The sequence below is a fragment of the Canis lupus genome, chromosome 11, assembly GCF_003254725.2.
Source record: "Canis lupus dingo isolate Sandy chromosome 11, ASM325472v2, whole genome shotgun sequence".
Lineage (NCBI taxonomy): Eukaryota > Metazoa > Chordata > Mammalia > Carnivora > Canidae > Canis > Canis lupus.
The window spans coordinates 50,168,282-50,185,564 of NC_064253.1; the positions used below are offsets into that span (position 1 = coordinate 50,168,282).

General features: G+C 39.3%; 1 protein-coding gene across 13 annotated transcripts in view; it reads right to left on the reverse strand.

Moving 5' to 3' along the window:
- Positions 1-17,283, reverse strand: part of UBAP2 (ubiquitin associated protein 2) — a 124,716-nt gene that overhangs the window by 67,675 nt on the left and 39,758 nt on the right. For 11 of the 13 annotated variants that reach the window (XR_007400993.1, XM_049091865.1, XM_049091860.1 and 8 more), the window contains 2 exons: positions 5,543-5,620; positions 2,715-2,825 (listed from right to left, as the gene is read on the reverse strand). Coding sequence is in view for 11 of the 13 variants with exons in the window: in XM_049091865.1 (XP_048947822.1) it covers positions 2,715-2,825; positions 5,543-5,620 (189 nt within the window). In the remaining 2 variants the exon portion in view is untranslated. Of the gene's footprint in view, positions 1-2,334; positions 2,530-2,714; positions 2,831-5,542; positions 5,621-16,887; positions 16,908-17,283 lie in introns of those variants that run through there. The other 2 variants (XM_049091866.1, XM_049091867.1) reach the window with 2 other exon arrangements.

A 17,283-nucleotide genomic window follows, 5' to 3' on the forward strand; every position in this document is an offset into this window, starting at 1 on the left:
CAATGTTTTCTCTTGTGACAGTTCCTCTTACATGAGAAAGACAAACTCATCCTTAAAAACATCATGGATAATTCCACCTAACTTTTTTTTTTTTTTTCAAAGTAATGATTTTGTTTCAGGATGCCTAGGTAGCTCAATCAGCAGCACCTGCCTTTGGCTCAGGTCGTGATACTGGGGTCCTGGGATGGAGGAGCTCTGCATCGGGCTCCCTGCTCCAAAAGCAGCCTGCTTCTCCCTCTCCCTCTGTCCCTCCCCTGCTAGTGTGCTCTCTTTCTCTCCCTCAAATAAATAAAATCTTTAAATAATAGTAGTAATTTTGTTTCAGAAGATCCTGACACAAAATAAGCTTAGAGAATAGGACAAAATTTGTTTTTTTTTTCCCCATGGTTTATTTTAAATGTTCTTCCTTCTAGCAACCCTACAGTGATTTTATTGTCTAGCACCTGTACTCCAATAAACTCTATCCCAGTCAGAAGATATTCTTTACAACTGGTCAGTCGTGGCTACTGCAGACAGCAATCAGGGAGGAGACAAGGCAAATGCTATTAAAGAATAATACTAAACAAAAAAAAAAAAAAAAAAAAGAATAATACTAAACAAACCAGAGTTTTCAAAGGAATTTTCCTTTGCCTATCATCCCCCCCCCACCCCCCCGCCCCGGCCTTCTCAAGTCTCAACAAGCATATACCTTTTGTGTCTGTATACAGGCCCTAATTTGATTTTCTAATCTATGAAGAAACCAAACCAGACTGACCTCACCACATGATTTCCAAGTTCAACATAACCAAAGATATGTTATCATTCAAGACGTTAAAACTCAATAAAACACAGAACTGGACATACATTAAGTCTGCTAGAGCTAAAAGAAAGGCAACATAAAGTGGTATCCTGGCCTACCTCTAACATGAAAAAAGAAAACAGGCCCTCCAATGAACAATATGGAAATATTTCATGTATTCAACAGTGAAATCTTTTAATATATGAAGGAGGCAGCTTAGGGGCACCTGGGTGGCTCAGTTAGTTAGGCATCCAACTCTTGATTTTGGCTTGGGTTATGATATCAGGGTTGTGAGATCAAGACCTGAGTCAGGCTCTGCACTGGTATGGAGTCTACTTAACGTTATCTCTCTCCCTCTTAACATTATCTCTCTCCCTCTCCCTAGGTCTTTCCCCCACTCTCTTTCTTTACAAAAACAAAGCAAAAACAAAAACAGAGCCATTCTATACTACATCCATTAACAATGAGGTAAACACATTTCCCGTATTTTATAAAACCCAGAAATTATACGCTTAAGTATCAGCAAACAAAAACTATGCAAAATTTTGTCCCTTAACATGATGTATTTTCCCAACAAACTGACAGACTAGTGTTATCTTGCATGGAATTTTACCCACGGATATTGCTCTATTTTTCTAATCATCTGATTTTTATAGTTATATAACACATTCTACTTATTTTATTTTTTATTTTTTTTTTATTCTACTTATTTTAAATAAAGATATTCATTTTACTTATGAACTTGTCACAACAGTTCATTTTTATATAGCCTGTCCCTAATACAGCCTATCCTTAAAAATGAGAACCTGATTAAACCTGACTGCTGACAAGGAAGGCATTTTTGATTGTTTACATCTTTATTCTCCTTTTTAAGGAGAATCACTTTTTGCTTTAACTTGTTTTGAAATGGTGATTTGAAAATACAAATGAAACATTGTGCAGGGGTAACTGGGTGGCTCAGTTAGTTAAGTAGCTGCCGTCAGCTCAGGTCATGATCCCAAGGTCCTAGGATTGAGACCACCGAGTCTGACTCCCTGATCAGCAGGGTGTCTGCTTCTCCTCCTCCCCCTTTGCCCTCATTATGCACTCTCTCTCATAAATAAATAAAATCAGGAAGCCTGGATGGCTCAGCAGTTGAGCGTCTGCCTTCGGCTCAGAGCATGATCCCAGAGTTCAGGGATTGAGTCCCTCCTCAGGCTCCCTGCAGGCAGCCTGCTTCTCCCTCTGCCTATGTCTCACCATCTCTGTGTCTTTCATGAATAAATAAATAAAATCTTTTTTAAAAAATTAATTAAATAAATAAAATCTTAAAGAAACACTGTGCAATCTCCATGGAAAAATCAAGAGATTAAGGGGGACAACTGCCTAGTGTGGCTTTAGTTGTATCCTTCCTAATAAAAGGGATGAGCTTTAGTGTGCCTACACATTCCTCAAACTTCACTAGGCTTTAAAAAAAAAAAAAAAAAGGAAAAAAAAAAACCTTTTTCTTATTTTATCTGTCAAATGGTCATGAAAATATGTCTGTAGAATATTCACACATAAGCAAATAGATATACCAGCAAATCCTGGTTTTCTGTTAGTCTAGAGATTTAAGGAGTAGTAAGAGGTGACGATTGAGATGAAGAAACATGAGCAGTGAAGCCAGAGAAGTTTTTCAGGTGGTGAAAATGTCCACAGGCCCAGAGAATTTGGAAACTGTGTAAGGCTGGAGTAGATGACCAAGTTCTCTTTGGAGTCTTCAGATTCTACAACTTCATGAAGAAACCATATATAACAAAAACAGTCATTTCAGGTTAGTATTCTTTTGGGTCTTAAAACAAACATGGAATGGAACCCATAATTCCCTCCACCACCACCCTCAAAAACGGTGAAGTTCAAAATGCAATATGGAACTGGAGACAAATGTCAGCACTGCCAATCAATTAATAATACTTACCGTGTCTGAATTCCCTTCCAGCAATATATTGATAGCTTTGTTTACATCTCCATTACAGTCATGTAGGGCCACGATGCATTCATCCTGATTTTTCCCCGTCACTTCCATAAGCTATTGAAATTTTAAGAAAATAGTTAAGGGGAACCCAAAATGGTACATGACACCAATTTTAAGATTCTTCTATTGTAAAACAGAAATTATACAATACTTCCACATGAACGTGGCCTCCTTCCAGACTCTCAGCTTATAATGCAAGAACAGGTTTCCCTGCTTTTTGTGGCTATCACTTGTCTTTTAATCAATACAAATAAATTATCCTCCAACATGACCAAGTATCAGATTATTAATGAGCAGTATACACATACAAATATATCAACATTCTCAGAATAAGGATCAGCTCTGACTACTCCAGCTTAGTGCAGTGACCTAGGATTTCCAAAATTCTGAACTATTCAAATAGTAAGTGGGCTATATGTTACCCAAAGACCAAGTGTATATGGCCACTATTAACAAAGCATCCAGTTGAACTGTTTTGTACAGAGAAAATATTTCTTATGTGGTTTACTACTGATTGGATTAGAACAGTCCACACACTTAATAAGTGACAACACTCAAAAACCTCACAAGTGAATTCTACAGCCAGCTATCACAACTCACTCCTAGACATGGTACTTCCGCAAGCAGCTTCAACGGGGTGCTATGTTTGAAGTAATCAAAGAAATCCCCGTGGTACACATTCTCTTTAACAAGGGAGATTAAGGGATCCCTGGGTGGCGCAGCGGTTTGGCGCCGGCCTTTGGCCCAGGGCGCGATCCTGGAGACCCAGGATCGAATCCCACGTCGGGCTCCCGGTGCATGGAGCCTGCTTCTCCCTCTGCCTATGTCTCTGCCTCTCTCTCTCTCTGTGTGACTATCATAAATAAATAAAAATTTAAAAAAAAAAAAAAAACAAGGGAGATTAAGGGCAGCCCCGGTGGCCCAGCAGTGTAACATCAACTTCGGCCTGAGGTGTGATCCTGGAGATCTGGGATCGAGTCCCAGGTCAGGCTCCCTGCATGGAGCCTGCTTCTTCCCTCTGCCTGTGTCTCTGTCTCTGCCTCTCTCTCTCTCTCTCTCTCTCTCTCTCTCTCTCTCGGTCATGAATAAATAAATAAAATTTTAAAAAGTGGGGGGGGAGATTGAGCCACTTAACATTCTCATCACAAGTACCATCACAGGTTAGGTACAATACAGGCTTCTCAATTACGATGGAATAAACATACGATATAAGTATCTGCTGTGTTTTATACACATTTAACTATTTTAGTATGTATCACCTGTTTAAAATAGTTTGACCCCAACATCTAAAGTGACTTCTCTGTGGCCAAAAACTAATTACCAGCAAGACCTATCTGGAATCCAGGTATCCTGATCTCATAAATAGAGCTCTTCGCACTATACCACTCTCTCTCTCTTTCCTCCCTGCATAGCACAGTGAAAGTTCTACACACCTACAGCTTTCCACAGCTTGATCTTTGGATATTGCCTAGTGTCAGTTTCTGTCAGTGTCAGTATTAACCCAACACCTGTAATATTCAAGTGATAAGGTGCACATTAAATATCAAATTACCCCCCAGTGACTGAATTAGTAAGGGATCGAACTAAAGTTTAACCTTAAAACTCTGAACTCCTGGACCAGTGCTCTTTTTTGTGTATCTGCTATGATATTCAGATAAAAGACAATATGATATATAGAAGTAGGTCTCAAACTACACACAAATCTCATTCTAGAGAATAAGTTCTATAACTTTTAATAAACCTTTTTGTGGCCTTCTAAAAATATTACCATAGTCTAATGACAGCAACTATAAGCATAAACAAAGAGTTTAAAGAGAAAAGGGCTAAAGAGTTAGGCAGGAAGCTAGGCATGAGCAAAAGGACAGACATTAGACATCATGATGGAGAGGCGCAACTGAGGACAGCCTGGAAGCATCCCATTCTACCCATCTAGTACTGGGTTTGTGGTTATAATATCCTCAGCAGGACTAAAGGCTAAGTTTGTTGTACTTGTTCCACTAGTGCAGAAAGCAGTAGCTTGTCCTTAAGTGACCTATGTCTCTAAAATAGAAATAATGTTGCAGTTTCCTACTCCATGCAGGCTTTTTGAATACATCTTGGGAAAGGACATAGTAGTTGGCTAATTATTATATAATCCAGGCCTTTCACTCAAATGTTGCAACACTAAGACCTGCCCAAAAGAAAACTGATATAAGACAACAGCACCAAGTTTCCAGGGCCATTGTCTCTCTTGATTAGCCCACTCCTTCCATAGGGGGTACACTTTAATAAAGTTTTGCTTTCGTTCTGTTAATTCTTTACTGTGGCAGTGAAAAGAAGCAAGGTTTCTTTCCTTTTCCAGCTAACTCTCAGCAACAAATTCACTGTGGGACACTCATTCCAAGGAATAATTATTTGTAGACCTCTACCAAGGTCTGGATCAAGTTAAGGGTTATATAGCCGGATTTCTAGAATCTTGAAGGGAAAAGAAGCCTTATCAGGAAAGGAGATTTTGAAATTTTTATAATCAAAAGGTCTTTAATTAAAGTTCTAAATAAAGACATAACTGTAAAATTTAATGTTATATGCTTCTAGCATACATTTGGAATTACTACCATGTTGGAAAAGCCAATTCGGTTCTTAACAATAAATAAAACTTTCTGAGAACTTGCCAAATGCTATATGTACTTACTACACCAATGTGCTTCTTCACAAATGTTTAGCTCATTATTAATAACATTATAACTAGGAAGATTCTAATGCCAAAATAGTATCCTCTGCCAAAAACTTACCTGTTTAACTTTAGCTTCAAATTCAGAATCATTTTTATCAAAGATCACTTGAGCGAGACGCATTTGTTCAGCTGTTGCCTGAAAAGCAAATACACAATTAATAAAAAGATCTGAGCACCTAAGATATAAGTTAGATGCCAAAATCTGCTGCAAAAAGATAAAAAGCTCAAGAACTACAGCACTATGGTAACAGAAATACTGATTAGAGCTCTCAAATGTACACAATCTGTTTTCATAAGCCAAACAAACATGATTTTTTTCCCTAAACATCAAATTAAATGTCATAAAGGTCCCATTCCTTTGGCTAAATGACCTAAAGTTATTAATCATCATAAATGGCCACATGACTCATTTACATGTTCCTTCCCTTAGAGAAATGGAGTAATAAGCACTAGAAAAAATTGGAACAGGAAAGCACTGGAAATTACTAGGACACAGGCTTAGAACCAGCTTAGCTGTCAAAAAAGCTCTGCTGTCAAGTCTTAAAAGATATCCTGGGCACCTCTGGATAGAAATGGCTGTATTTATCTAAATAAAAATTATTTTAAAGGTCACTTTTTTCTTAGCCACAATTTTAAAAATTTTAAGAAAATGGAAACTTATAAACACTAAAATTAGTCACCCCAACAGAAAACTCTCTTCCAATGGCTTTTCAGCCAAAATACTTAAAAAAAAAAAAAAATCAAATTACTGAATATTTGCCATTTCCTTTTATACTATTTTTGGCAATAAAAAAATAGCAAGTTATTGTATAAAAAAGTGACTCTCTTGTTCAGTGAGGTAAGAGTAATATACCAATTTGTTTTGTTAGCTTTGAAAAAGGTACCTTGATTATGGTAACAGGAAAACTAAATGAAGGGTTTACAGGATCTCTCTGTACTGATAAATCTAAAATTACTCTCAAAATTTACCAAAATAAAAATATTACCCTCGTTAACTAAGACATTTACTAACTACCAACATAAATTTTTTTTAAGATTTTATTTATTTATTCATGAGAGACACAGAGAGAGAGGCAGAGACGTAGGCAGAGGAAGCAGATTCCTCACGGGGAACCCGAGGTGGGACTCAATGCCCAGACCCAGGATCACACCCTGAGCCGAAGGCAGACGCTCAACCACTGAGCCTCCCAGGCATCCCCCAACATAACTATTTTAAAAGTTAAACCATTTAAATTACTGAATGAGGGCAGCCCCGGTAGCCCAGTGGTTTAGCACTGCCTTCGGCCCAGGGTGGGGTCCTGGAGACCCAGGATCGAGTCCCACGTTGAGCTCACTGCATGGAGCCTGCTTCTCCCTCGGCCTGTGTCTCTGCCTGTGTGTGTGTGTGTGTTTCTCATGAATAAATAAATAAAATATTTAAAACAAAAATAAATAAAAATTTTTTACAAAATTTACAAGATGCCTGGGTGGCTCAGCAGTTGAGCACCTGTCTGCCTTCGTCTCAGGGCATGATCTCAGCGTTTCAGGATCAAGTCCCACATCAGGCTTCCTGCATGAAGCCTGTTTCTCCCTGCCTAGGTCTCTGTCTCTGCCTCACTCTCTCTCTCTGTCTCTCATGAATAAATAAAATCTTAAAAAATAAATAAATGCTAATTCTAAGGGAGAAAGTTGCATGAGGAACACATTATTTGCACATAGTCTCAAAGTGTCTCAACAAAGATCATTTTTTAGTTGCTAGATAAAACAAAGTTAAAAATAAGAAAAAAATGGGCAAAACCTGGACTAAATATAACAACATCCTTAATGAAAGGCAGATAGATCTCAATAACTCCACCCATAATCTGAGAAATAGTCAAAAATCCTCTATGTAGTATTCCAATCAGAGTTCTATAACCTGAATCTAATCATGAGGAATTATCATACAAACTCAAATTGAAGAATTTTTAGATTTATCCATTTATTTGAGAGACAGAGAGAAAATATGTGTGTGCATGCACAAGCATGCTAGCAGGAGGAGGGGCAGAGGGAGAGTAGCAGACTCCCTATAGAGCATGGTACTCAATGCCATGAACCAGAGATCATGACCTGAGCCAAAAAAACAAGAGTTAGACGTTTAACCAACTGAGCCACCTAGAAGTCCTGAAGAATATATGTAACAACTGGCTTGTATCTTTTTCAATTTGTCTGTATTTTGGAAGATAAAGGCTAACAGCTGTTCTAGAATAGAGAGATAGGTCAAACAAAAGGTATGTGATGATTCTATACTAGAATGGGGAAACATGGGGATATTACCCGAGTAACTGACATTGGAACAACTAAATACCGGAATAACTAAAAATAATGTATGTATTAAATACATGCATACAATGTACATATGTATATAGACATAAAATATAGAAAAAAAATAAAAGAGCAAAAGTGGCACTATGTTAAAAGTCTCATAAAGAGTATATGAGAGGGATGCCTGGGTGGCACAGCAGTTGGGTGCCTGCTTCGGCCCAGGGGTGATCCTGGAGTACTGGGATCGAGTCCCACATTGGGTTCCCTGCATGGAGCCTGCTTCTCTTTCCTATGTCTCTGCCTCTTTCTCTCTCTCTGTCTCTAATGAATAAATAAAATATTTTAAAAAAAAAAAAGTTTAGGAGAGTTCTCTAAACTGCTCCTGCAACTTAACAGCAAGAACAAAATTCTACAGACAACAATATACCACAAAACTAGATAAGAAGGTATCCCTCATAAACCTCAAAATAGAAACAGATGAAGAAAAACTAGCCAGAGATACAGTATCTCAATCTAGGACCCTGAGATCATGACCTGAGCCAAAATCAGGAATGGGTTGCTTAACCAACTGAGCCACCCAGGAGTCACACTATTATATCAACTCTTGAAACTAATCAGTTAGGGCTCCCATTAAGAAAAACTAATAGAATCAAAATTAAGTCACAGATAAAGAAAAGAAAAAAAAAAAAAGAAAAGGTCCACACTGGGGATAGAGAAGAGAGCCAGGAAATCTCAGAAAGTAAGCCAACATAATTACACAGAAAAGAAACACTCTGAAATTAGAAAAGCCACTCAGAACTATGTTGCCATCTGAAAGTCCAAGAAAACTCACCGCACATAAAAGTAAGCAATAGAAAAATAAAGGTCAAGAAAAATAAATAAATAATAAAAAAAGAAATAAAGAAAAATAAAGGTCAAATCCCACACAAAGTTATTATAAGAAAAACAGAATAAGGAGCAAGATAATAAACAATGAAAACACACCAAAACTAAGTACCTAGAGAATAAAGCCATCTTCTGTTTCAAAATTAAAAGGCACTGAGCATCAGGGACCTGGGAGGCTCAGTCAGTTAAGCGTCTGCCTTCAGCTCAGGTCATGATCCCAGGATCCTGGAATCGAGTCCCACATCACACTCCTTGCTCTGTGAGGAGAGCCTGTTTCTCCCTCTGCCTGTCTCTCATGAATAGATCAATAAAATTTTGGGGATCCCTGGGTGGCTCAGCAGTTTAGCGCCTGCCTTTGGCCCAGGGCGCGATCCTGGAGTCCCGGGATCGAGTCCCACATCAGGCTCCCGGCATGGAGCCTGCCTCTCCCTCCTCCTGTGTCTCTGCCTCTCTCTCTCTCTATGTCTATCATAAATAAATAAATCTTTAAAAAAAAAAATCTTTAGGGGGGGCGGCACTGATCATAAAATGATCTAATACAGGGATCCCTGGGTGGCGCAGCGGTTTGGCGCCTGCCTTTGGCCCGGGGCGCGATCCTGGAGACCCAGGATCGAATCCCACGTCAGGCTCCCTGCATGGAGCCTGCTTCTCCCTCTACCTGTGTCTCTGCCTCTCTGTCTCTCTCTGTGTGACTATCATGAATAAATAAAATCTTAAAAAAAAAAAAAAGATCTAATACATAAATAACATGCCTAGCTTTTTCTAACTCAAATAAAAACGAAGACTACACACAAAGAAGAAACAAAAAAAAAATAATTTTTTTAAACAATTAACACTTCAAGAGAAATACAAGGTGTAAGGGGGAAATATTTTGAGCAAAAAATTTAAAAAGGAAAAATAAAACGAAAGAATTAGAGAAGGGGTGTTCGCTGGTACAGCATGTGAGTCTTGATCTCAAGGTTGAGAGTTTGAGCCCTGTGTTGGATATAGAGTTTTTTATCTTTTAAGATTTTATTTATTTGAGAGTGAGTGAGAGCAAGCGAGAGAGGGCACAAATGGGGGGAGGAGTGCAGGGAGATGGAGAAGGAGACTCCCTAATCAGCAGGGAGCACAACTCAGGCTCAGTCCCAGGAGTCCAGGATCATGGCCTGAGGTGAAGGCAGACTGAGGTGCTTATTTCCAAAATAGTTTTATTTTTGAGAAAAAAAAAATTTTTAAGAGTTTATTTATTCACGAAAGACACAGAGTGAGAGGCAGAGGGAGAAGCAGGCTCTCCGTAGAGAGCCCAATGCAGGACTTGATCCTAGGAACCTGGGATAACGACCTAAGTCAAAGGCAGATGCTCAACCACTGAGCCACCCAGGTGCCCCCAAAATAGTTTTTTAAAGAAGGAAATAGGGGCAGCCCGGGTGGCTCAGCAGTTTAGAGCCGCCTTCAGCCCAGGGTGTGATCCTGGAGACCAGGGATCAAGTCCCATGTCGGGCTCCCTGCGTGGAGCCTGCTTCTCCCTCTGCCTTGTTGTCTCTGCCTCTCTCTCTCTCTCATTCTCTCTGTGTGTGTGTGTGTGTCTGTCATGAATAAATAAATAAAATCTAAAAAACAAAAACTTTCTTTTAATTAAATAAAGAAAGAAGGAAATAACAGAGGGAACAGTAAAAATAAGTGAAAAAAAGAAGAGAAAAACTGAAGAATCTTGGGGATCCCTGGGTGGCTCAGCGGTTTAGCGCCTGCCTTTGGCCCAGGGCAGGATCCTGGAGTCCAGGGATTGAGTCCCGCGTCGGGCTCCTTGCATGGAGCCTGCTTCTCCCTCTGCCTGTGTCTCTGCTTCTCTCTCTCAATCTGTGTCTCTCATGAATAAATAAATGAAATCTTTAAAAGGAAAATTGAAAAAAAAAAAAAATCTGGCTCATGGCAGGGGAGGGAGAGTGGGGGGGTCAACAAACTGACAAACCTTTAGCTAGATCAACCAAGAAGAGAGAAAACTAAAGTCATTAAAATTAAGAATGAAGGGACGCCTGGGTGTCTCAGCAGTTGAGCATCTGCCTTTGGCTCAGGTCCTGATCTCAGGGTCCTGGGATCAAGTCCTACATCGGTCTTCCCGCAGGGTCTTCCTCTGCTCTTGTCTCTGCCTCTGTGTGTCTCTCATGAATAAATAGTATCTTTAAAAAAAAAAATTAGGAATGAAATAGGGGACATCACTACTTATGTTAGAGGAATAAAAAGGATTCTAAGAGAATTCCATGAACAAATGTATGCCACAAACTGCATACCTAGACAAAAAAGAAGAATTCCTAAAAGGACACAAACTCTGAAACCATGTCAAGAAAAATGAAAACTCAGCAACAAGTAACTGAATAAGCCATCAAAAAGTTCCCATAGGACGCCTGGCTGGCTTAGTCAGAAGACCCATGAGACTCTTGATCTCAGGGTTGTGACTTCAAGCCCCATGTTGGGTACGGAGCCTACTTAAAATAAATAACTAAATAAAAAGTTCCCACAAAGAAAAGCCCAGAGCCAGAAGGCTTCACTAGTAAATTCTACCAAATGTGAATTCTACCAAATTAACACCAATATCAGTTCTTTACAAGCTGTTTCAAAAAAACATAGACTTCCTAACTCACTGTTCAACGGGTATTATCCTGATACCAAAATCAAAAACATCACAAGAAAAGACAACAACAGGAAAATATCACTCTGGGGGCGCCTGGGTGGCTCAGTCAGTTAAGCACCAGCCTTTGACTCAGGTCATGATCCCAGGGTCTCCTGTGATCAAGTCCCAAGTCAGGCTCCCTGGGAGCCTGATTATCCTTCTCCCTACCACTTGTGCTCTCTCCCCAACTTGTGCTCTCAAATAAATAAATAAAATCAAAAAGGGGGGTACCACTATCATTGAGAAATCTTCCACAAAATTCTAGCAAAGCAACAGCACACAAAAAAGGATTATATACTATTACCAAGTAAGATCTATCCCAAGAATTCAAGGTTGTTTAACATCTGAACAATGTAATACATCATATTAATAAAATAACAAATCGGGGATCCCTGGGTGGCGCAGCGGTTTGGCGCCTGCCTTTGGCCCAGGGCGCGATCCTGGAGACCCAGGATCGAATCCCACGTCGGGCTCCCGGTGCATGGAGCCTGCTTCTCCCTCTGCCTATGTCTCTGCCTCTCTCTCTCTCTGTGTGACTATCATAAATAAATAAAAATAAAAAAAAAATAAATAAAATAAAATAAAATAAAATAAATCTACATGATCATTTCAATAGACACAGAAAAAGCATTTGATAAAATCCAATATCCTTTCATGGTAACACAGACTCAACAAATTAGAAATATAGAAGGGAACTTCCTCAACCTAACAGCAACTACAAAAAACCCAGAGCTAACAATATACTTAATAGTGAAAACAAAGCTTTCTTCCTAAGATCAAGACCAAACACAAAGTGTCTTTTCCAGCCTTTTGTACTGGGGTGTCTAACTGAAGCAATTAGACAAGGAAAGTCCTGAGGCAATTAAGCAAGGAAGGAGGCTACATTCATAAAACTGGGGAAATGTCCAAATACACACCCTTGCAATACAGACGTGAACCTCAGAAAAACACTGAAACTGTACATAGGAAGGGTCAACAATAATCTGTCAATCAACCATTATGAAATTCTTCATCTGTGAAGCATTATCTTCCCATAAGATAAAAAAAAAATTCCAGTTATAAAAATTAAATCATGAGGTAAAGCTTCGATTTTATTGCTAGAAAGGATCTTAGACATAGTAATTCAATTCAACTCCATTTACTAACACTTTATGCGGGGTGTTAAAGGCACAGGACTCCTAACTACCACAGGTATGTAGTGCCCTGTATATCAATCACACTGCCTTCCAGCTAGGGAGGAAGCTATTTTACCAGTCTAAGAATATTGCAATGAGGGTCTAGGCTAGTATGGATGCCATTAGAAGGAATGTAAAGAGAGATGATGTTTTCTTCTATTGTTTTATACTTGAAGACTGAGGAAAAGCACTTTAACAATGTGCAAGAACTAGAAAACTGGGAGAAGACAGTCCATATTAGCTATCAGAAACCTGCAGAGTCTGAAGCAAAAAGAGGCACAAAGAAAGATAGAAATGAAAGTTAGAAGCAGAGTGAAAGCAAACAGCAGTACATAAGATGTCCAGAACCCTAAAAGAAGGTAGGATGTCTGCAACAAGAAAACATAATAAAATCGTCAGAACCTTCTGAGATGAGTATGATATTCCGTATCTTGAGAGGGGACTGAATTATACAGGTATATGTATCTAACAAATAATTATCTGATACACTTAAAATGTCTCTATATGTAAACTTCAGTTAAAAAAGAGAAAGCAACCTAAAAAATATCAAACTAGTTATACATATATGTATGTTAAAGTGCTTAGGACTAAAGTATACTGATGACTTTAATTTACCTTGAAACATATCAAGAAAATAAGATAGAACAGTGGATAGCTAGTCAGATGTAATAAACCAAATATACCAAAAAGCTAATTCTGAGTATATGGGTGCTTGCAACACAACTCTTTTCAACTACTGTTTGTATATGAACATCTTCATAATAAAATGTAAGAAGTAAAAAATTTCAACACTTCCAGAAAGGAACATGGGAGGAAGAGGAAAAAAGAAAGGGCATAGGGAGGGAAAGAAGGGGGACAAAACATGTTAAACAGGAGCTAAAATAAAAGGATAAACTTGGGGAAAAAAGTTAATTCCAGACCTCTTGTAGACACTCCAATCATTCACTGTTTTATATTAGAAGAATGTGCCTAGCGGTGGGTGCCTGGGTGGCTCAGTCAGTTAAGCATCCTACTCTTGGTTTAGCTCAGCTGTGATCTCAGGGTAATGAGATGGAATCTCACGTCAGGCTCTGCACTCAGCGTGGAGTCTTAAGATTCTCTCTCTCCCCCTCTCCCCCGTTCTCACCCTCAAGCATGCTCTGTTACTAAAATTAAAAAAATAAATCTTTAATAAAAAAGAAAAAAAGAAGGGATCCCTGGGTGGCGCAGTGGTTTGGCGCCTGCCTTTGGCCCAGGGCGCAAACCTGGATATCCGGGATCGAATCCCATGTCGGGCTCCCGGTGCATGGAGCCTGCTTCTCCCTCTGCCTGTGTCTCTGCCTCTCTCTCTCTCTCTCTCTCTCGCTCTCTGTGGGACTATCATAAATAAATAAAAATTAAAAAAAAAAAAGAAAAAAAAAAGAAAAAAGAAAAAAGAAGAAGAAATAGAATGTGCCTGGTTCAAGATGTTTCAGACAGAAAACAGAGCATACAACAATGTCACAGTGCACGACACACCTAATCCAGGGACTCTGGATATAGTATCTTTCCAAAAGGGGTGTGGGATTAAAAGTAATAGGGCAGGGGGAAAACAATCACCAATAACAGATCTACGAGCAGCAATATTTAAACTTGAAAAGTGTCTAAGAATTGCCTATGCTTCCTTAACGTACACAAGTTATAGACACAGAAAAATTCGGCCCAACTCTATTAAACTATCTTACAAAATATTAGTGAGAAAACACTTGAGTTGACAACTTTCACTAAAGATTATAAGAATAGTTATTAATTGGGATCCCTGGGTGGCACAGCGGTTTGGCGCCTGCCTTCAGCCGGGGGCGCTATCCTGGAGACCCGGGATCGAATCCCACGTCAGGCTCCTGGTGCATGGAACCTGCTTCTCCCTCTGCCTATATCTCTGCCTCTCTCTCTCTCTCTATCACAAATAAATAAAAATTAAAAAAAAAAGAATAGTAATTAATCATAACATCTTGCTATAGGTAACAGTCTGGAGTTTCCACATATTTTTATATTTTCATTTTATATTGTTTCACCCACATATTTCTAAAATGTAAGTCAAGGGTCACTGGCTGGCTCGGTCAGTAGAGCATGTATCTCTTGATCTCAGGATCATGAGTTCCAGCCCCATGTTGTGTGTGGAGCCTACTTTAAAAATACACACACAAAAAATAAATAAATAAAATTAAAAAATAAAAATACATATACAGGGCAGCCCAGGTGGCTCAGCGGTTTATCGCCACCTTCACCCCAGGGCCTGATCCTGGAGACCTGGGATTGAGTCCCACACTGGGCTTCTTACATGGAGCTTGCTTCTCCCTCTGCCTGTGTCTGTCTAGTCTGTCTGTCTGTCTCTCTCTGTGTCTCTCATGAATAAATAAAATCTTAAAAAAAAAAAACATATACATAGATAAAAAAAAAAAATTAGGGATGCCTGGGTGGCTCAGCGGTTGAGCATCTGCCTTCGGCCCACAGCATGATCCTGGGGTCCGGGATCGAGTCAACATTGGGCTTTCTGCATGGAACCTGATTCTCCCTCTGCCTATGTCTCTGCCTCTCTCTCTCTCGGTCTCTCATGAATAAATAAATAAAATCTTTAAAAAATAAAATAAGGGGATCCCTGGGTGGCTCAGTGGTTTAGCGCCTGCCTTTGGCCCAGGGCGCGATCCTGGAGTCCCGGGATCGAGTCCCACATCAGGCTCCCGGCATGGAGCCTGCTTCTCCCTCCTCCTGTGTCTCTGCCTCTCTCTCTCTCTCTTTCTCATAAAATAAATAAATTAATAAATAAATAAATAAATAAATAAATCTTTGAAAATAAAAATAAAATAAAATAAAATGTAAAGTCATATTAGGTAAATACCAATTACTAATTTATTCAGACTTAAATGTTCTCACCTTAAGTACTATGACTCAAATATTCTTTGCATTTCTCTTCTGTGCTATCATCTGTATTAATCCTAACGGGGCCATTTAGACATAACTTCTGAAAACAGATCTGATGTGCTTAACAGCTGTTTAGCAAGTACAGTACTGCAATACTAGCCTATCATATTAATGAAATACAAAGCATTTTAAATCAGAACTTAAAATATTTTTTACCTTTGTGACTACTCTAGCCCAGAAAATTACTTTAAATATGTGATTAAAAAGATCCCTAAAAAAAAAAAAAAAAAAAGGTCCCTAAATATAGGGATCCCTGGGTGGCGCAGTGGTTTGGCGCCTGTCTTTGGCCCAGGGCGCGATCCTGGAGACCCGGGATCGAATCCCACGTCGGACTCCCGGTGCGTGGAGCCTGCTTCTCCCTCTGCCTATGTCTCTGCCTCTCTCTCTCTCACTGTGTGTCTATCATAAATAGATGATAGATAGATAGATAGATAGATAGATAGATAGATAGATAGATAAATTTAAAAAGATCCTAAATACAAATTCAAGTAGGATAGGAAACTTGCCAGGGTGACCTCTGGCAAGTGTCAAGAATCTGTAAAACTTGTGAAATCAAAGGGAAACAGCAAAAACAACTGACGGTTTGAAGTTGAACAAGGTTAGTGCATCCTACCCTACAACAAATATTAGTGACATCCACCACCCAACTATCAGGTTGAAAAAAAGTCTTGCCAAGAAAAGCAGCATTACTAATTCTCTTCCTCTGAATCTTCTCCATTCATTTGACTTATAATGGGCTAAGCTACTTTCCTCCTCTTTGTTTCTAATTTTTAAGTAAACTCCATGTCACACATAGGGCTTGAACTCACAACCTAGAAATCGAGTTGCATGTTCCACTGATTGAGCCAGCCAGGCACCCCAGAGCTAAGCTACTTTCACAGTGAATACGTTGACAGCTTGTCCATGCAAGCCAAATGTTTTTCATTCTATCCGCCACTCATAAAATTTGGAAAAATATAATGAAATATAATTTTTTAAATCATCCTTATGCCCACCACCCAAAGATAAAAATTATTAATATAGTCTACTAGTCTTTTCTTGTTTTAACAGTTGTTCCATACTATAATTTCAGGTCCTTTTCTCAGTTGATCAGGAGCAGACATCTTCCAGCTTTGTAACTTATGCAGAATATATGATGAGTAAAGGTTATCACTTCCTGAATACAACCTATGTCCTTTCTAATTACTTACAACCATCCTGAAAAGTATCATACTCCATGTCACTTTTGAATATTTATTTGTGAGAGAGCACAACGAGCAGAGGGGAAAGGGAGAAGTAGACTCCCCACTGAGCAGGGAGCCCAATGCAGGGGATACCATGATCTGAGGCTAAGGCAGACATACAAACAACTGAGCCACCCAAGCACCTCTCTATGTCACACTTTAAAAAACTGGAGTTTTTATCTCTCCACATAATACTAAAGAAACATCACTTTAATCAAAATGACAAAATTGATCACCAGAAGGGGCACACCTGGGTGGCTCAGTCAGTTAAGCATCTGCCTTCAGCTCAGGTTATGATCCCACGGTCCTGAGATCAAGCCCCACATCAGGCTCTTTGCTCAGCAGGGGGCCTGCTTCTCCCTCTTCCTCTGCTTGTATCTCCCCCTGCTTGTGTGCTGTCAAATAAATAAAATCTTAAAAAAAAAAAAAAAAAAGATTGATCACGAGTATATATACAATAAAACCTATATCCTAAACATGATATGATGCATCAAGAAGATATCATCACTTCTGCGGTATTTCTACCAAAACTACATAAACCTGGGGTGCCCAGGCACCCAGGCTCAACTGGTTGGGTATCAGACTCGGCTCAGGTCGTAATCTCAGAGTCATGAGATCGAGCCTCATAACAGGCTCCCCACTCAGT